This window comes from Rhinolophus sinicus, linkage group LG10 (assembly GCF_036562045.2).
Source record: "Rhinolophus sinicus isolate RSC01 linkage group LG10, ASM3656204v1, whole genome shotgun sequence".
NCBI lineage: Eukaryota > Metazoa > Chordata > Mammalia > Chiroptera > Rhinolophidae > Rhinolophus > Rhinolophus sinicus.
Window position 1 is genome coordinate 5,959,327 of NC_133759.1, and position 18,641 is coordinate 5,977,967.

An 18,641-nucleotide genomic window follows, 5' to 3' on the forward strand; every position below is an offset into this window, starting at 1 on the left:
CACTATCCTGCCCCTCCACTCACACACTACTGGATTTGAGGATGGGCCTCAACCCCAAGGGAAAGTTAGGGAGATCTTTTAATGTTAAGGAAGCTGCTGGCATGGGGGAGGCTGGCACCTGAGTGGTGTCCCACAGCCTTCCTGTCAGCTGGCTGCAGTTCCCCCTGGCCAGGACCTACTGGGGGAAGGGTGGGGAGGGCAGCCAGCCAGCAGGGCATACCGGAGGGAAATAGGGTCAAAGTGGCCCCCTCCCCCGCGCCGCTCCTGGCCCTTTCCTCTCCGAGGGGCAGCAGGAAGTGAGGAGAAAGGGCCGGGGTGGGAGGCGGGAGCAAGTGGGAGGGGATGGGGTTTATCAAGTCGCCGGCGGGCTGCCCGCGGGCAGCAGCTGGCGTGAGTAGCTTGGCTGGAGAGCCTAACCGCGGGGAAGAAGGAAGGCCTCCGACCTCCTGGGCCAACGGACTCCCACACAGGTAAGCTCAGCGCGGACGACTGGTCTGCATCCCCCCATAGGTGCGCTCACAGCAGCGCTCCTTTCTTTTCCTCTCAGCGCGAGAGGAGAATGGGCCGGCGGTGTAGACCTGGGCCCTTGAGGGAGCAGACCCCCGCATGGGGAGTGGATCTAGAATACGAAGAGCAAGGAGATCTCGCTCTTTTTCCAGCTGCAAGTCTGCTCCCCAGCGGGAGGAACTTGCGGGGTGAAAGGGCTCAGGATATAGGGTGGAGGCCCGGGGTTGCCCCTGTGGCCCGCTGGCTTTCTCCACGGTCCCACCAGGAACTTCTGCAAGGGTGGCAGCCTCCTCGGAGTTGAAAGTAAGCCCTAGGGGCTCCCACAGGTATCCCCGCGCCTGGGCAGGAGGGGACGGGAATCCAGAGATTGTCGTGTCCCTGATGTAGGTCGGGGGCGGAGGGTGCCCTACCCCAAAGGCCGGCTGGGCTTACCGGCCCCCCAGCTGTCGGGCCACGCTGCGACCCACAGCTCATGTTGCCAAGACAACCACTGCCTCTGCCCAGCCCTAGAAGGGCGAGGAGGCGGGCACTCGGCCCCCTGTCCCAGTCAAGCAGGGGGCGGGGTTCCCCTTCAGACCCTGAAGGGGGAGGGGAGCCCTGATCCGTAGGGGTCGGGACGTTACTGTCGGTTCTTGTCACCGTCCCCCTTTCCACACAAAGGGGCCTCAGGGCTAGGGGCGACACTCGAGTACCGAGCCAGATCGGCTGCTACCCCCAGCCAAGGCCTCGGGTCCCACAGCACCTCCTTACGGCAGGGCGGGGGAACCCCACCTCCTTTATTCCCTCCACGATCCCTGTCCTTTATGCTGTCCCTTTAAGGGGCTGGCTGCGCCGCGGAGCCGGGAGGACTGTACCACCGGCAGCAGGCTGCAGGGGGGAAATCTCGGGCTGACTGGTTCTCGCAGTTGAGAAAAAAAGCCAGAAAAAAGCCCCATTCGGAGGGGCCTCACGGTCCCAGATGGGTGGCTGCATTCCTCGGAGGAGGCTCTCGGAACCCTGGAGCCCGAAAGGCGGCACTAGCGGCTCGAAAGTGGAGCACACCTTCCCGCCCGGACCGCAAGTCCTGCCCCAGGCCCGCCTCTGCGCTGGATTCTTAAAGGGCCCGCGAGCCGGGGGGCGGGGGGGCGGAGCCAGCAGAGGCGCCGAGCCGGGGCCGTGCCTGGGCGAGCGGCCGGAGTGTGCTGGGCTGGGCCCGGGATGGCGGTGGCTATGGCGCGAGCCCCGGCGGCACCCTGCGTGAGGTGAGGGCGGGAGGTGCAAGCCTGGCGGGTCTCTCCCAGCGGGCTGGGTTCCGAACCCCCTGGGAGGCAGCCCAGGGACCCCAGCCCCACCAGGCCGGGCTCAGGCCCCACGTGCGGAGCGGGGGCGGGGTCCCGCACAAAGGCCAGGCTGAGTGAGCTCTAGCCCTACCCGCCTGGCGTCGGGCGCGCGCATTCCCGGTGGCTGTGGAGGGAAGGGCAAGTCTGCCGGCGCCTCCGTGGGAGGTCCGCTGCCCCTTTGTCCCCGCGTGGCCTCTTCCAAGCTTGGGAGAGTGTCTGCGCTCGAGACAAAGTCTTGACAGCCTCACTCTTCTGCCGGGCGGGTGCTACACAGATACCAGCTTCGCGGCTGTGTTCCAGCGTGCTAGCTGCTGCTTGAGCTGTGCCCTGCCTTACCCAAATGCTATCGTTTCTCTGGACTAAGGTTCTTCACCCGTCACCCCAATCAATTAAAAAAAAAAAAAAAAAAGATTATTCACCCGGAAGAGTGGGCCTTGGGTTCGGGGCTCTTTGAAACCATATGCTGGATGGTATGCAGGCATGTGTGTGTGTCTCTGGGTAGCTTGTCCATAGCTCAATTCGTCCGATTCTTAGAGGAGGTCATAGACCTAACAGAGGTCTCTTCCCAGCCATTGGCCACCTGCACCAGGAGGGAGTTCTATGCTCCTGCCAGTGAGTTCCCAGGGTGTCTTGCCTGCTCCTCAGTGGCCTGTCGTGTCTCAGACCTGTTACAGCCATGAAACAGGGTCTGAACAGCCCTGGGCACAGTGCCCCACACACCATGGACTTTGGGAGTATGGATGGGTTTGGGGTGAGCCCCTCCAGAATTCTCTAGACTAACTTGCTCTCTCCCACCCTTTCCTCAGTTCCTGAGCTGGTGTCAGGCAGGTGACACTGTCTGCCTGCAGCCCCCAGCATGTGGGCAGGCCTGAGCCCTGCCACCAGACTGGCCCTGGTGTTGGCGGTGGCATGGGCCACGGAGCTCAAGCCCACAGCTCCACCCATCTTCACAGGCCGGCCCTTCGTGGTAGCATGGGACGTGCCCACACAAGACTGCGGCCCACGCCTCAAGGTGCCACTGGACCCAGAGGAGAAAGCCTTCGACGTGCAGGCCTCACCTAATGAGGGTTTTGTGAACCAGAACATCACCATCTTCTACCGCAACCGGCTAGGCCTGTACCCACACTTTGATTCCGCGGGGAGGTCTGTCCATGGTGGCGTGCCGCAGAATGGCAGCCTCTGGGCACACCTGAAGATGCTGCAGGAACACGTGGAGCACTACATTCGCAGACAGGAGCCTGCAGGGCTGGCAGTGATCGACTGGGAGGACTGGCGGCCTGTGTGGGTGCGCAACTGGCAGGATAAAGATGTGTACCGCCAGTCGTCACGCCAGCTGGTGGCCAGCCGCCACCCTGACTGGCCGTCAGACCGGGTAGGCAAGCAGGCACAGTACGAGTTTGAATTCGCTGCTCGGCAGTTTATGCTGGAGACGCTGCGCTTTGTCAAGGCGGTTCGGCCTCGGCACCTCTGGGGCTTCTACCTCTTCCCTGACTGTTATAACCACGACTACGTGCAGAACTGGGAGACCTATACAGGCCGCTGCCCTGACGTGGAGGTCTCCCGAAACGACCAGCTGGCCTGGCTGTGGGCCGAGAGCACGGCCCTCTTCCCGTCTGTCTACCTGGACGAGACACTGGCTTCTACTGTCCATGGCCGCAACTTTGTCAGCTTCCGTGTTCAGGAGGCCCTGCGCGTGGCTCGCACCCACCACGCTAACCATGCACTCCCAGTCTACGTCTTCACACGGCCTACCTATAGTCGCAGGCTCACGGGCCTTAGTGAGGTATGTACCTCCCAGGGCTCTGCCTTCTTCCCCGGGAACCACTGCAGGTTTGAGTTACCAGGGGGCCTCTTGCCCCATAATTGACTGGCTACCCTACGTCCCCTAACGTCAGTCTCTCTGTAATCTTGTGAAAGAGGAACAGCATAGTCTCCATTTTACAGATAAAAGAATTGAGGCCCAGAGATACTAAGAAATTTGTCCAAAGCTTCCCAGCAAGTCCAGGGCAGAGCAGGGACATGGACCTAGGCATTCTGTCCATCCTGACAGATACATCCTAGGCTCTCGTGGGCCCTTGGCTTGGGTAACGGAGACCCAACATGGGGGTGGAAATGGCTTAAACATTTCAGGAGAAAGTGAAACAAGAGCCTTTGCCTGGGGGTCAAAAGGGGAGGACTGGGCCAGGGGGTCAGCAAGGCAGAACAGGTTTGAGCCTGCCCACCCTGTCTGTCCTCCCTGCGGGCTCTGTCCTCCCCAGTCACCAACCCCTCCCCACACAGATGGATCTCATCTCCACCATTGGTGAAAGTGCCGCCCTGGGTGCCGCAGGTGTCATCCTCTGGGGTGATGCAGGGTTCACCACCAGTACGGTAAGTACACCACCCAGCCCACCCGTTCTGCAGTCTGCAGGGACAGGCAGAGAGCTGGGGCTTTTGGCTGCCAACCTCAAAGTGGGCAAACCTAGTCTGGCCTCCTTGTCTGTCTCCCACCCAAGGCATCCCAGGTCTCAACAGAGAAGACAGGGCCCTTCCCCTTCTCCCAGGAAAGGGGACATGCTGTCCTGAACAGTTCTTGAGTTCTATCCTTCCCTGCTTGCCCTGCTGGGCTCCAGTCTCTGCCCCCACCCCCTTCTCAGCAGGAGCAGGGACAGTGAGAGTTCAGGCACACATGTGCACATACACGCGTGCGCCAGTAAAGGAAGGTACTGTCACCACAGGGTGGACAGCTTCCATCTGGGGCTGTGGGCTGAGGCCGCTGACCCTGCTCTCTGGCCTCTGCCCCCAGGAAACCTGCCAGTACCTCAAGGATTACCTGATGCAGCTGCTCATCCCCTACGTAGTCAACGTGTCCTGGGCTGCCCACTACTGCAGCTGGGCCCAGTGCCATGGCCATGGGCGCTGTGTGCGCCGCGACCCCAGCGCCAGTACCTTCCTGCACCTCAGTGCCAGCAGCTTCCGCCTAGTGCCTAGCCACGTACCTGGTGAGCCCCAGCTGCGACCAGAGGGGGAGCTCAGCTGGGCGGACCATGACCACATGCAGAAGCACTTTCGCTGCCAGTGCTACTTAGGCTGGGGTGGCGAGCAATGCCAGTGGGACCGTAGGCGGTCAGCTGGGGGTGCCAGTGGGGCCTGTGCTGGGTCCCAGCTCACCAGCCTGCTGGCTATGGCAGCCCTAGCCCTCACCTGGACTTTGTAGGGTTCTCTCACCTGGCTGCCAGGCAAGCTGGCCTCTGCCACAAGGGCTCTGCCAGGCATATAGGAGCCTGCAAGGGGTGGACAAACTAGAGTCCGAAGGGGGCAGAGCCCCTGGGATGCCCAGGAGGGTGTCCATACCAGCTCTCAACCCCCTGTTCTAAGGGGGAGGAGCAGTCCCCTGGGGAGGAGCCTTCTCTCCCTGCCAGAGAGGAAGAGTTGGCATGGCTGGGGAGAAGCTGACCCTACTTCCCTGCCCCTGGATAGTCTATTATTATTATTTTGGGGTCTGTCTTGTAAATTAAATACAAAACAACTCATTTTGTGTTTGGGCTGTCTGCACCTGGGCCAGGGCATGTGAGAGAGTTTCCAGAGTCTTTCATGAAGTTTGAACCCAGCTCTGCCCTGCGAGGCTCTGCTGGGGACTTCTCATCTGTAAATGTGTTCATTGGGACCTGGGGGCCTGGAGCTGCCCACTCTGCAGCTGTCCTGCTGGGACAGGGGCCCCTGGGAGTGGAGGGACTCCTTGCTTGCTCCCTATTGATTGGAATGCAGTTGAGCCCAACCTTCTATGAAGGACGGGACTCACTGTGCTTCTCCTACTGGCCCATGTATCCCCAGCTGGGCCAGTGCCAGCCACTTCACCTTGCCCACCCAGGGAGAAAGGGCAAAGTGGATGTTTGATCTTCCCTGGCTGGGCAAGTAGCCAGACCACCTCTCCCTGCTGTTCCCACAGGCAAGGGTGTCTCTTCCACTCCCCTTTCCCAAGGGCAGTGGATTCCAGCCCCCCACACCTCTCTCCCTCTGGGTCACAGTCCACACTGGGTGTGGTCAGAGGAGGCAAGCAGGGGATTGGGGTCTGAATTCTGAGGTCCAGTCCCTGTTCCGCTGCATGACGGGGCAAGCGGGAGGCATCCTGACTGAGCCTGGGAGCAGATCCATCTTCAATGTCAGCTCTGTCCTGCCCATGAGAGAATATGACTCGTCCCGGCTGTCCCAGGGGAGGGAAGTAGCAGCCAGAGCAGTCAGACCAGCTCTGCCCTGCTTCACTCCCCTGCTTCTGAAGGGAGTTACCCGGATGGGTCTCTGCCTTGCCCCTCAGCCATCACACCCACACCTGGCTGCCCCTGTCCAGTAATGACTCATCCCTGCCTCGGGTCACCCTGGGTCTGGGCAGACAGGCTTCAGAAGCAGCAAGTGGTGAGCAGGGCAGCCCAGCCACAAGGAGTCAGCGGAGGTATCCTGCAGAAAGCGCTTTCTGTGTTGAGTTTTGAGGAGCTTGATGCTAGGAACAAAGCAGAGGCAGAGGCTGGAGGAAGCTGAGCTCACCTGTGACTCAGCACAAGTCCGGGGTGTGTCCGGGGGCTGCTGCAGGCAGAAGCAGAAGAGGCAGCCCTGGAGCAGCCCCTGGCTGAACTGCCTGAGGGTGCTGACTCGCCTGTTCAGTAAACACACAGAGCACACATCTGCCAGAGCTGGGCTAGCTGCAGGGGACGCATCTGTGAACCACACCAACAAAGACTCCTGTCCCTGTGGCTGACGGTACAAGGAGGTGCACACTGGATGTGGAGACTGAGTCAGGTGCTGGACGGTGGAGCTTGTTCCCCAGGGAAGCATGCAGGTGAGGGGATGGTGTGGCTCGGGGAGCAGAGCCTGCAGAAGCAAGTCCACCAAATCCATGTCCATGCAGGTTATAAAGCGACCCCTCATCCTTCTGGCTGGTGATGGCAGGGAATGGAGAGAAGAGTCTGGGTGGTAACAATGCGAGGGTGATGTTAATGCATATGGTGGAGGAAGGTATCGAGGTAGAAGGTTTGCCAAGTGCTCCTGGCCAAGGTGGGGAGGGCCTGCTGGAGAGGAGAGTCAGGTGTTGGCCAAGAAGGCCATGAGATGAGGGGTCAGCGGAGGGAAGGCAGCTGTGCCCCCCACACACACCTGTGCCCTGCACCACACAGACATGACCCATGCACACCTGTGAGCTACCCCACCCACATCTGGAACCTCCCCCAACACAGGTAATCGAGGTACACATGTGACCTCACCCACACAGCTGGCACCTTTCCCACCCAGATGTGACCCTGACATACCAATAGTTCCCTATTTGCAAAGCTGTGATCCTCCACATGTCTGTCCTCCCCTGTCCAGCTGTGGTCTGTATCCACCCAGCTGTGACCCCAACACCTCACATCACTTGCCCAGGAGGACCTGGAAGACAGCCTTGGAGAAAGCTGTCCTGTGGGGGGAATGGAGAGTGAGGTGGCTCAGGGGCCTGAGATCTGCACAATCAGAAAGAGCACGCAGGGCTGGACCATGAAGCAGGACCAACCTGTCAACAGCGTAAGAAGTTCATTTGGAGACTAATCAGTTCTATATTCTCAGGCCTGAGATAGTGATCAGGTGTGTGGCCTACGGCGGACACTGGGAGGTCTGGTCCCATCAGCAGTCTGGATAATGGATGTCAGGTGGTCTGGATGTGTGAGTCAGGGAAATCAGAGGGTTAACTGGAGGTCTGAGGTATGTCCAGGACTGGAAAGTCAAAAAGCTTGAGTTCCCAGGCTAGCTAAGAACAGAATCTTTTCTCGTGCCTCAATCTATTTAATTTTAGTAATTCAGCAGCTTGACTACAGTGACTCCATTTTATTTCTTCACTCTGTTCCACAGACCCCAGGCACTCACACCACTTTGACCAATCTGACCAGACCCAACCGGCAGAAGTAGGCCTGTGGGTGGGGGAGGGCTTCAGGCACCCCAGCTGCTTCCTGCTGTTTCACCATTAGAGCTTCTCCCTTGGACTGCGACCAGCTCAGGAATGTTGGCTTGTTGGTTGGCTGGATTGTGCCAATTGCAACACTAGGTTTCTGGGGGCAGTAAGGTAGCATGGAGCCTCAGGACAGGGGGTCGAGCTGCCTTGGTGTTCTGTTCCCTTACCCTGTGGGAGTTGTGCCAGGCTCTCTGACCCTAATGGCCATCACTCTGGGACCCTGCTTCCCGAACAGGCCCAGCAGCCACCACCCCTGGCTAGATCCTATACTCGGGTCATGACTGATGTGCCCACAGCACCCTGGGCCTTCCTCTCCTTCAGCCCGGCCAGCTTCTCCATCTTAGCCAGCCTGGAGGGACAAGCCCAGGTGGCAGCCAACTGTGCCACTGCTCTGGTGACCACCATGCTGGAGGGTCGGTCACTGGCTCAGGCGCAGACTTGCTGTAGACCCAGGCAGCTCTTTCACTTGGGCCAGGGACATGTTTCCTTCACCCCACCCTGGCCGGCAAGCCTGGGCCTGATCGTCTAGCAGGTCTCCAGCACTGCGTTTCTGAATCAGCGCACGAGAGAAATCAAGGAATGCACAAGCACGTGGTCACTGATACACTGACCTCAGACTCGCGGTCACACCGACATGGTCTCACAGTCACAAGACCACAGGGTCTCACACACACCCAGCCCAGGCACTGGCTTCCACATTCTGCCGGAGTTTGTGCAGAATCCTAGATGGTCACTGACGGGCTTCACAGAGGCACAATCACCCAGCAAGAGTGTGAATGGGGGCCAACACCGCCCCGACTTGATGAACACAGGGCATTTCAGACTCAGGTCCCTGAAGCAGGGATGACTTATCCCTGGGCACAGGGCCTAGGGCCGCAATACTTCTGGGGGCCCACAAACATGTTTTCATTTTAACTTTTTTACTAGAAGAAAGAATACAAATAATATATAACAAATTCAGTCTGGGTTCTATTTGTCTTTATACCAACATAGCTGTAAACTATTTTTTTGAGGAAGAGGTCCACAAAGGCAAGTGTCTGGGACCCCCAAATGTTATAATTCAGCTGTGAGGGCTTAAGTACATTCCCTGGGTATCGGTCCCAGGGCACCCAAGACTCCACTACCACAAACAGGCCTGCCCAGCTGGGCCTGCCACCCAGACAGCCCCCCTGCACTGCTTCCACCCCCACTCTACCACAAGTAAAGCCACAAAGCCCTGCCCTAGTGCTGACTGGGCAGGAGGGGCCACTTCCTGCCCAGACCCCACCCCCTACCAAGGGCGCTTTGCTAGAGCATGGTGACTCTGCTGCCTGGCCCAGGCCCGCCCCTCCGCCTGCCCCCAGACTGGGTGGGGTTACCCCCTACAAAAGCTCAGAGTTTCCCCGCAGCAGCTTCCTGAGTCTGGTGCAGCTGGGGCCAGGGTTGAGGGACGAAGAATCTTGCTGGGCCCTGCCTAGGCCCTCACCGTAGGGTCAGGAGTTTGGAGGATGAGGCTCTTCAGCTCTGAGGTCAGCAGGTACAAGTGGGCAGACTGGCAGGGTCACTGAGCATCCCCTCCTCCAATGGCTGGCTGGGATTCCTGGGGGAAGGGACAACACCCCCCACCCCACCCCCCCATCAGTCATGTCGGCCTTGGGGGCCAAAGACCTGGCTCTCTGCCACTCTTCTCAAAATTGATGTCAAGGCTTCCGTGGCCCTTGGGGAAGTGGGGTGGGCAAGCCTAGGCCATGGCAAATCCTGTGGGAGACCAGGCAAAGACTCGCCCTAGAGGCAACTCCATCTGCCCTCCAGTGGCTGTGTTCCCCTCCAGGCCTTTCCTTTGCCCTCTGACCTCCCTGAGCCCTGCAGGTGGGTGTTTACCTAAAGCCAGAGCAGGGATGGATTAATGAGCAAGGAACTGGCCCTAAGCAGGGGTCAGAGAGCTCAAGGCCTGTTCTCAGCTCTGCCTCCCCTGGCCAGGTTTCCCTAGACTTGCCCTGTGCCATGGCAGCCCACCTGCTTCCCATCTGCGCCCTCTTCTTCACCTTGCTCAGCATGGCCCAAGGCTCCAAGGGCCCCATGGTACCCAACCAGCCCTTCACCACCGTCTGGAATGCGAACACCCGGTGGTGCCTGGAGAGGCACGGCGTGGACGTGGATGTCAGTGTTTTTGATGTGGTGGCCAACCCAGGGCAGACCTTCCTCGGCGCTGACATGACCATTTTCTATAGCTACCAGCTGGGCACCTATCCCTACTACACCTCTTCTGGGGAGCCCGTGTTTGGTGGCCTGCCCCAGAATGCCAGCCTGGATGCCCACCTGGCCCGCACATTCCAGGACATCTTGGCTGCCATGCCTGCCTCCAACTTCTCAGGGCTGGCAGTCATCGACTGGGAGGCATGGCGACCACGCTGGGCCTTCAACTGGGACACCAAGGACATTTATCGGCAGCGCTCACGGGAACTGGTACAGAGGCAGCACCCTGACTGGCCAGCTCCTTGGGTGGAAGCAGCAGCCCAAGACCAGTTCCAACAGGCTGCACAGGCCTGGATGGTAGGCACCCTTAAGCTGGGCCGGGCACTGCGGCCTCGTGGCCTCTGGGGCTTCTATGGCTTCCCTGACTGCTATAACTATGACTTTCTAAGCCCCAACTACACAGGCGAGTGCCCACCAGGCATCCGTACCCAGAATGACCAGCTAGGGTGGCTGTGGGGCCAGAGCCATGCTCTCTACCCCAGCATCTACATGCCCGCAGCGCTGGAAGGCACGGGAAAGACACGGATGTATGTACGGCACCGCGTGGGTGAGGCATTCCGTGTGGCTGTGGGTGCTGGGGACCCCAATCTGCCAGTGCTGCCCTACGCCCAGATCTTCTACGACATGACGAATCGCTTTCTGCCCCTGGTGAGTCTCCTTCTGTGACCCTGCCCACCTTGTGGTTTCCCATCAGGCATTAGGTCCAGCAATTGAGGCCACACAGCCTTGGAGCACTTTCATGCATTCCTTCTCACATTCTCTGAACACCTCTTGTGTGCCAAGCTCTGTGCTAAGCACAGATTCAGCATTCATCAGAAGAACGTAGTCCCCACCTGCATGGCCCTCACAGGCTAGAGTGGGCACAGGCTGGCCTCTGGCCACCAGGGCCACAGCAGGCCCAGCTGGGGGTTGTGAGTTATCTTTCTCATCCAATGGTGTTACAGCAATCTGCTGTGGAGCGGGAGCGAGGCCCCACAGAGCTATGGTATCCCTTTCCCTAGGATGAACTGGAGCACAGCCTGGGGGAGAGTGCAGCCCAGGGGGCAGCAGGAGTGGTGCTCTGGGTGAGCTGGGAGAACACAAAAACCAAGGTGAGCTCAGGCCCAGAGTGGGGGTGGGCTGCCAGGAGGACTGGGGAGATCCTGGCCGACCCTTTCCACCCCTGCAGTCCTGGCTGGCCAGCAGGTGAGGGCCTCAATGCCCTAGGTGGGCCTGTGCATGGCTGTGGTGTCCCCGACACTCCCCCTCTTACCTAGGAATCATGCCAGGCCATCAAGGAGTATGTGGACACCATGCTGGGTCCTTTCATCCTGAACGTGACCAGTGGGGCTCATCTGTGCAGTCAAGCCCTGTGTTCGGGCCACGGCCGCTGTGCCCGGCGTCCCAGCCACCCCGAGGCCCTCCTCATCCTCAACCCCAGCAGTTTCTCCATCGAGCTCACACCTGGTGGTGGTCCCCTGACCCTACGAGGTGCCCTCTCACTTGAGGATCAGGCGCGGATGGCTGTGGAGTTCGAATGTCACTGCTACCCTGGCTGGAGGGGAGCGAGGTGTGAGCAGCAGGGTGTGTGGTGAATGGCCACACGCCGGGATGCACACCCTGAGCAGCACTAATGCACTCTGGCCTGGCCAAGGCTTTCTCCAGTACAGGCAGTCACACAAGTCATGGTGAGTCAGGAGTACACTGAGCCCCCGTCATGAGCAGATGCCTGCACATGCACACATGCTTCCAGACCAGGAGAGTTGCCTAAGGAATTCAGAGTCTCTGGCACCCACCCAGCAGGGTCATAAACATCTCCTCCAGAGACACTGAGCTAGTCTTTAAACTGCAGCAATGACAAGAACTGACATTTACTGAGCACCTACTCGTCGCCAAGTCCTGTGCTTAGCCTTTCAAGTAGGCGAACTCATTCAGTCCTAACACGACACTATGAGGAAACTGAGGCACACGGGGTGGGGGGGAAGCACCTTGCCCACCATTGCACAGCCGGAAAATAGAGAGGCTGAGATTGGAAGCCAGGCTGTCTGGCTATAGAGGCAGAGCCCTTTGGTTCCCACTGTGTTGATGGTAACCAGCCCTGCTGGCAACCTGAATCCACTCGGAGGCACCAGCTCCACAAATAAAGCAATGATTCTTACTTCAAGAACTGTTTATTGAGTGCCTAAAACGTGCAGGCGCCAGGATCCAGAGAGCACAGAAAAGGCTCATCTCTTTCAGATCTGACGTTAGTCCAGGAGCAGCTGCTTCTCAGGGTGGGGCCCAAATTTCAGGAAGAAGCTCCACCTGGCCATTTCCACTCAGGACGGGGACAGGAGGCCGGCGGGAGGTGAGACAAAACAGAGCGGGGACGTGACCTGTCTGAGACCTGGACGCGGCGGAAACAGAGCCAGCTGGTGGGGGGGGCCTGCGCCCGGCCCAAGTTGTGGCACGCCAGGCGCCAGCACCACCTCGGCAGAGCTGAATCCAGGAGGAACCTAAGCGGCGAAGCTCGGAGCCAGAGACTGGGTGTGGGGCGGGGCTGGAAGGGGCGGAGCGTACGGGAGACAGAGCCGGCGTTGGGTCACAGCTGTGACGTGCAGAGAGCAGGGCTGGGCTCAGCACCGGCGGGCCGGGCGGAGGCAGAGCCCTGGCACAGACTGAGTCTGCCTCGGGTCAGTTATGACGCACGGACCGGGGGCGGGACCTGGCCGTCCTGGAGACTCGAAACCGTGGTGCGCCGCGAACCGCGACGGCTGCAGTGCGTCCGCCGCACCACTAGGGGCCAGCGCGGGCCGACGGAGGAGTCTGAGCCAGAGACAGCGAGATCCCGATCTGTGCGGAGTCAGGACGCCGAGCATCCTGGAGCCCAGCTGCAGCATGTTAGTACCGCCCCCTCCCCACGTGTGGCGTATCCACCCTCGTTGTCCCCCGCGTTTCTGTCCGATCCCCGCGTGCGTTCAAGTGGCTATGCGCCCCCGACGCCCTCCCTATGTCTGTGGTTCCCTCCCAGAGCATGCCGAGCCACACCCACCCAGGGTCATGCTCCTGAAGTCCCTACCGCCAAAACTCCACGATTTGGACCCACTGGGGGGGAGGGGAAAACAGAGGCACAAGGGCTGACTTTCCGAGGACCCAGGAGCCCCGCCCACAGTGGGTTGGGTCAGTACCGAAGGGGTTAAGCCCGCGGGGAAGCCTGGGGTTCCAGGCCTAGAGGCGGATCCTGGGGCTTCCTTCCCCTGGGTCAAGGGGTGCGTCTGCTGCGGAGGTGGCTGATTGCAGGTGAGGGGCTTATAGCCCTCTGAGTGTAACGTGGTGTGAGAGGAGGGGGCTACCTGTTACTGACCAGTGTGGAATTGGCCTCAAGCTCAGGGCCCCTTCTGGGGAGGTGGGGAAGGGCAGCCAGGACACCCTCTCTGGTGAGCAGGTGAGTAGAATGGTGGTGCCCAGCACCTCTCCCACCCTCCTCCCCCACTTCCAGAAATCCCCCAGCATAGACCCTCCTTGTCAGCAGGGCCTGGGGTAGGTTGGGCAGACAATGGGGTTTGGATGTAGGAGGTCTGGGTCCCCAACCTGGTGGCCGTTGGACCCCCTGTGGATGTAGGAAGGAAGCTGTGGTCCTTATCTAGGGTGACTACGAAACTCAGGCCAGTGGGGAACCAGGCTTGCAGAAGCTACACTGTTGTATGACCGAGTCAGGCCCCTTGCTAGTGCTGCTGGGGCCCCATCTGAGGGGACAGCTGGGTCCATGCCCAAAGTGTCCTAAGCTGGGCAGTGTTAGGGAGGAGGCCATGGGCTCTGCCCCAGGCAGGGAAGGCAGTCCAGGGAGGGGAAACAGTCTGATGGGTGGGTGAGTGGTGCCTCAGGATCAGTTAAGTGGCAGGCATGGCCCAGGTGGTCAAAAAGGGTGACCTGGAAAAGGAGGAACAGGGGAGCTTCTGGGGACAGCTGTGTACCCTCTGAAAGGAGACTTGCGTGGGTTTAAACAGAGGGTCAATTGTGTCTGGTGCATGATCTGTCCGATGGCCGGCCAGCCATGGTGATATAGGGCTGGATCAACTGTCCTAGGGAGGACAAAGTTACAGCCAGAGCAGGATGGGGCCAGGACTCAGGTTCTGCCCCAGCCTTTAGTCCTCAGCCTCCATCCCATGTGGGGCAGGACACCCTGAACTCATACCCTCTGCTGTCCACCTGAGTCAGCTCTCCCAGGGATAGGAGATGGGTCTCCTCCAGGTCACCTCTGCTACCAGGTGAGTATGGGGACAAGGTGCAGCCCACACTCCCTGTTCTAGGGTGCATGGCTCCCCTAGCACTCTGTCAGCCCTTCCCTGCCCCAACCCCGTCCTCCCTCCTAGCACAGCCCAGCATGGCTGGTGTCCCACAAGAGGAGCACCCTTGTGGCGTGCAGAAATACCCCCAGCCTGGCACTGAGCCACCTGCAACCCAGCAGGAGATGGCCTTGGCTCCCAGCCTAACTCAGCTGAGCCTGGATCTTATATGTAGGCAGGAGCTGACTCTGGGCTCTGGCCGAACCAAGTTGACCCCTACCTTAGACCGTCCACACTGGGTGGAGCTGATCCTGAGTACCAGCCCAGCTGAGCTGACTCAGGGTCCTGCATGCCAGCCAGAGTTGACCCTGAGATCCAAGCTGACCAAGCTGACCCTGGATCCTGCACACCCACCAGAGCTGATCCTGAGCCCCAGGCTGGCTGAACTGACCCCAGGTTCTGCATGCCACCAGAGATGACCCTCAGGCCTGGCTCGACTGAGCTGACCCTGGATCCCGCACACCAGCCAGAGGAGACCCCCATCCCCAGCCTGGCTGAGCTGACCCTGGAGCCCGTACACTGCCGACCTGAGCTCCTGGATGCCTGTGCCGACCTCATCAATGAGCAGTGGCCCCGCAGCCGTGCCTCCCGCTTACACTCCTTGAGGCAGTCCTCAGACAACTTCCCCCTCTGCCTGATGCTGCTGAGCCCCCACCCCACACCTGGGGCAGCCCCCATTGTGGTGGGCCATGCCCGCCTGTCACGGGTGTTGGACCGGCCCCAGAGCCTCCTAGTAGAGTCAGTGGTGGTGGCCCGGGCCCTGAGGGGCCGTGGCTTTGGCCGCCATCTTCTGGAGGGCCTCGAGGTCTTTGCTCAAGCCCGGGGCTTCCGCCGGCTACATCTTACCACCCATGACCAGCTATATTTCTATGCCCACCTGGGCTACCAGCTGGGTGAGCCTGTGCAGGGCCAGGTTTTCACCAGCCAACGGCTGTCAGCCACCCTACTCAGTGCCTTCCCCAGGGCCCATTCCCCCCAGCCATCCTATAAGGCCCCTAGCCCGACTGCCCAAACTGCCCCAAGAGCCCTCAAAGGGCCATCATTGCCGCCACCCCCTCCCCTGCCCGAGCCATTGACCACCTCACCCCGACCTTCAGCAGGGCCTCTTCCACAAAACCTGCTGGGGACACAGTACCACGACCTGAGAGGATACCCCATATTCTGGATGGAGAAGGACATCTGAGGGCCACGTAGGACAGTCACTGTCTTTCTGGTTCACTGGACTGCCCGGGACAGTCCCAGACTCAGCCCACTGGCCATACTTCAGCCCCTAGCCCCTGGGGGCAGCTGTAGCCTGAGCATGTTTCCTGAGAGTCAGTGGGGCCAGGAGATGGCTCTGGCTCAGAGCTGCCAATGTGGCTGAATAAAGACTTCTGTTGGGTGTGGCTATGACAGTTTATTTGTTGACCCCTGCAGGAGCCTCCAAATCCACTTTGGCCCTAGGGCCATGGATGGAAGGACACCTGCCCTTTGTCCCTCCCCCTCTGCCAGGCCCAAGGGACAGGGTATCTGTTCCCTTCCACATTCACTTACTCAGGGCACAGACAATGGGGAACTAGACAGAATCTTGACCTGAAGAGACAGACAGGGAGACAGGCATACAGTGGCAGGATCCATGCTGGGATAGTGGGAGCCCAAGCACCCTCACTCTGCCTGGAGATCCAGGAGACCTCCCAGGGGAGGTGATATCATAGCAGAGACTTGAGTGCTGAGTAGGAATTAAGCCAGGCAAAGTGGGGGCTGAGTCTTCTTGGGGCAGGAAATAAGTTGGACAAAGGAAAGAAGGAGACTTGGGAGAGCTGTGGGTGTGGGAGGTATCAGGGCACAGTGATGCCGTGACAGATGGAAAAGGGGAGGAGAGCTGCCCAGACCAGCTTGGGGTGTGGCTGCTCCGAGAAGCCTATGGGACCCCTTGGGGCCCATGCTTTCGCCACTCCCCATTCTTATGGGGAAGAGTGGGAAAGTTTTCCCAGCTTTCCCTGCTGTGTGGAAGGTATGCCGTGGACTCTGAGCTCACACCCCTCTCTCCTGCAGGTTTCCTTTCCTGGGGCATGACCATGCAGCCAGGCCGAGCCCTGGTGCTAGGGGTAGCCCTGTGCCTGGTGTGTGGCCAGCCCCTGCTTCGGGCCCCTGAACACCCCTTCTCTGTTCTGTGGAACGTGCCCTCAGCACACTGTAGTGCCCACTTTGGTGTGCACCTACCACTACAGTCTCTGGGCATCACAGCCAACCATGGCCAGCGTTTCCATGGCCAGAACATCACCATCTTCTACAAGAACCAGCTCGGCCTCTATCCCTACTTTGGGCCCAGGGGCACAGTTCATAATGGGGGCATCCCCCAGGCAGTGCTCCTTGACCGCCACCTGGCACGGGCTGCCTACCAGATCCAGCACAGCCTGAGACCTGGCTTTGCTGGTCTGGCAGTGCTGGACTGGGAGGAATGGTGTCCACTCTGGGCTGGGAACTGGGGCCGCCGCCGAGCCTATCAGGCAGCCTCATGGGCTTGGGCACAGCGGGCCTTCCCCCACCTGGACCCCCAGGAGCAGCTCCACAAGGCCCGTACTGGCTTTGAACAGGCAGCCCGTGCCCTGATGGAGGACACACTGCGGCTGGGCCAGGCACTGCAGCCCCATGGGCTCTGGGGCTTCTATCACTTCCCAGCCTGTGGCAATGGCTGGCACGGTATGGCTTCCAATTACACCGGCCGCTGCCACTCAGCCATCCTCGCCCTCAACACCCAACTGGATTGGCTCTGGGCTGCCTCCAGTGCCCTCTTCCCCAGCATCTACCTCCCACCCCAGCTGCCACCTGCTTATCACCAGACATTTGTCCGATACCGCCTGGAGGAGGCCTTTCGTGTGGCCCTTACTGGGCACCCACATCCCCTGCCTGTACTGGCCTATGCCCGCCTCACACACCAGAATTCTGGAAAGTTCCTGTCTAAGGTGAGTGAAAACGGATGTCTAATGGGGAGACATGACCAAGTCCTAGGAAGGTCTGAGGGGAAGACCTTGCTCAGGGGTTTTGAGCGGGTGGTCCTGTCCTGGAGCATCCGACAAGGTAGAGCTCTGCCTTGAGAGATTTTGAGGGAGAAGGCAAGCCCCAGCATTGGAGCCGTGGTCTGAGGACATTCTTTGAGTGGAGGGCCTGAGAAGCCACTCAGAGGCTCAGTGCCAAGGGGCCCTACCTACTCTAGAAATGGAATCAGATCATGGTAATGAGCCTGGAAAGTTTCTGGAAGGTGGAGGTAGATCCAAATGGATCTGGCCAGGGCAGCCCTGGCTTAACAGCTCTCTGCCTCCAGGGTGACCTTGTACAGACCATTGGTGTGAGCGCAGCACTGGGAGCAGCCGGCGTGGTGCTCTGGGGGGACCTGAGCATCTCCAGCTCTGAGGTGATCATTGCCCCCTCCAGCCTGCCACACAGCCCATGTTGGGGTACGAGGGTTGGGGAGAGACCATGTTGGGCCATGGAGCAGAAGCATTGATAGATCTCTTCCCTATCCTCAGGAGAAGTGCAGGCATCTTCGTGACTACCTGGTGGACACCCTGGGCCCCTATGTGATCAACGTGACCAGGGCGGCCACAGCCTGCAGTCACCAGCGGTGCCATGGCCATGGACGCTGTGCCCGGCAAGACCCCGGACAGCTGGAATCCTTTCTGCACCTGCAGCCAGATGGCAGGCCTGGAGCTTGGGAGTCCTTCAGCTGCCGCTGTTACTGGGGCTGGGCTGGCCCTACCTGCCAGGAGCCCAGGCCTGAGGCTGAGCCTGAAGAAGCGGCATAAAGCCAGGAGTCATCTGCCAAGACCCTCTTGTTCCTGCTGCCATTCCCAGTCCTGGAGGATTCTGTCCCACTCTTGTTCTATTTAGCCTAGCCAATTCTCCCATATACACACCCTACTTTCCATGGGCGTTTACACCATTTGAAAACCAGAAGCCCTCTGAAATCACCTGATCCCTCCTAACAAGGAAGTAGCCCCAGGGAGAGACAGGGTTCCAGATGGTTAGGGTTGTCAGCCCAGGGCTCTGTTCCTTCACACCACTGAGTCTAGAGCCGTCACAGGACATCTATCCAAGGGCAGGTGGGCCCCAAGATCTTGGCTAAGGTCTGTACCTGCTAAGCTGTTGTCTGCTTTGCTTTCATCATAAAGTCACTTTTTCTTTCACTGCCTGAGCTTTGGCTGTTCCCCCTGTTGTACCAAGCCCCACGTTCATCCTGTCGCGAGTGTCCCGCTGCAAGCACCCAGAGATGCGGGTCCTGCGTGGTGGGTGATTCCAAGAGGGTATCTTCAGAGTTAACGACTGTGCGGGCTTGCATGTAGC

General features: G+C 59.7%; 4 protein-coding genes across 13 annotated transcripts; all 4 read left to right on the forward strand.

Moving 5' to 3' along the window:
• The first annotated feature begins 347 nt into the window (after positions 1-347).
• HYAL2 (hyaluronidase 2) lies at positions 348-5,338 on the forward strand. Of its 2 annotated transcripts, none has more exons than XM_019723777.2 (4): positions 348-470; positions 2,633-3,609; positions 4,107-4,196; positions 4,612-5,338. In XM_019723777.2, the coding sequence occupies exons 2-4, from the start codon at positions 2,683-2,685 to the stop codon at positions 5,020-5,022; spliced, it is 1,428 nt and encodes a 475-aa protein (XP_019579336.1). In that variant the 5' UTR covers positions 348-470; positions 2,633-2,682; the 3' UTR covers positions 5,023-5,338. The 2 variants fall into 2 exon arrangements, with proteins under 2 accessions (XP_019579336.1, XP_019579337.1); XM_019723778.2 differs by lacking the exon at positions 348-470 and adding an exon at positions 1,631-1,748.
• Positions 5,339-9,147: 3,809 nt separating this feature from the next.
• Positions 9,148-12,151, forward strand: HYAL1 (hyaluronidase 1). Of its 2 annotated transcripts, none has more exons than XM_019723779.2 (4): positions 9,148-9,287; positions 9,739-10,662; positions 11,016-11,105; positions 11,271-12,151. In XM_019723779.2, the coding sequence occupies exons 1-4, from the start codon at positions 9,267-9,269 to the stop codon at positions 11,586-11,588; spliced, it is 1,353 nt and encodes a 450-aa protein (XP_019579338.2). In that variant the 5' UTR covers positions 9,148-9,266; the 3' UTR covers positions 11,589-12,151. The 2 variants fall into 2 exon arrangements, with proteins under 2 accessions (XP_019579338.2, XP_019579339.2); XM_019723780.2 differs by having other exon boundaries at positions 9,175-9,295; positions 11,271-11,738.
• A 581-nt stretch (positions 12,152-12,732) lies between these two features.
• Positions 12,733-15,707, forward strand: NAA80 (N-alpha-acetyltransferase 80, NatH catalytic subunit). Of its 8 annotated transcripts, none has more exons than XM_074312291.1 (3): positions 12,785-12,872; positions 14,150-14,240; positions 14,615-15,707. In XM_074312291.1, the coding sequence occupies exon 3, from the start codon at positions 14,722-14,724 to the stop codon at positions 15,499-15,501; it is 780 nt and encodes a 259-aa protein (XP_074168392.1). In that variant the 5' UTR covers positions 12,785-12,872; positions 14,150-14,240; positions 14,615-14,721; the 3' UTR covers positions 15,502-15,707. The 8 variants fall into 8 exon arrangements, with proteins under 8 accessions (XP_019579347.1, XP_019579348.1, XP_019579349.1 ...); XM_074312292.1 differs by having other exon boundaries at positions 14,619-15,707; XM_074312294.1 differs by having other exon boundaries at positions 14,676-15,707.
• On the forward strand, positions 12,740-18,484 carry HYAL3 (hyaluronidase 3). The gene is made up of 4 exons (XM_019723785.2): positions 12,740-12,872; positions 16,353-17,263; positions 17,623-17,712; positions 17,828-18,484. The coding sequence occupies exons 2-4, from the start codon at positions 16,370-16,372 to the stop codon at positions 18,101-18,103; spliced, it is 1,260 nt and encodes a 419-aa protein (XP_019579344.2). The 5' UTR covers positions 12,740-12,872; positions 16,353-16,369; the 3' UTR covers positions 18,104-18,484.
• Positions 18,485-18,641: the final 157 nt, after the last annotated feature.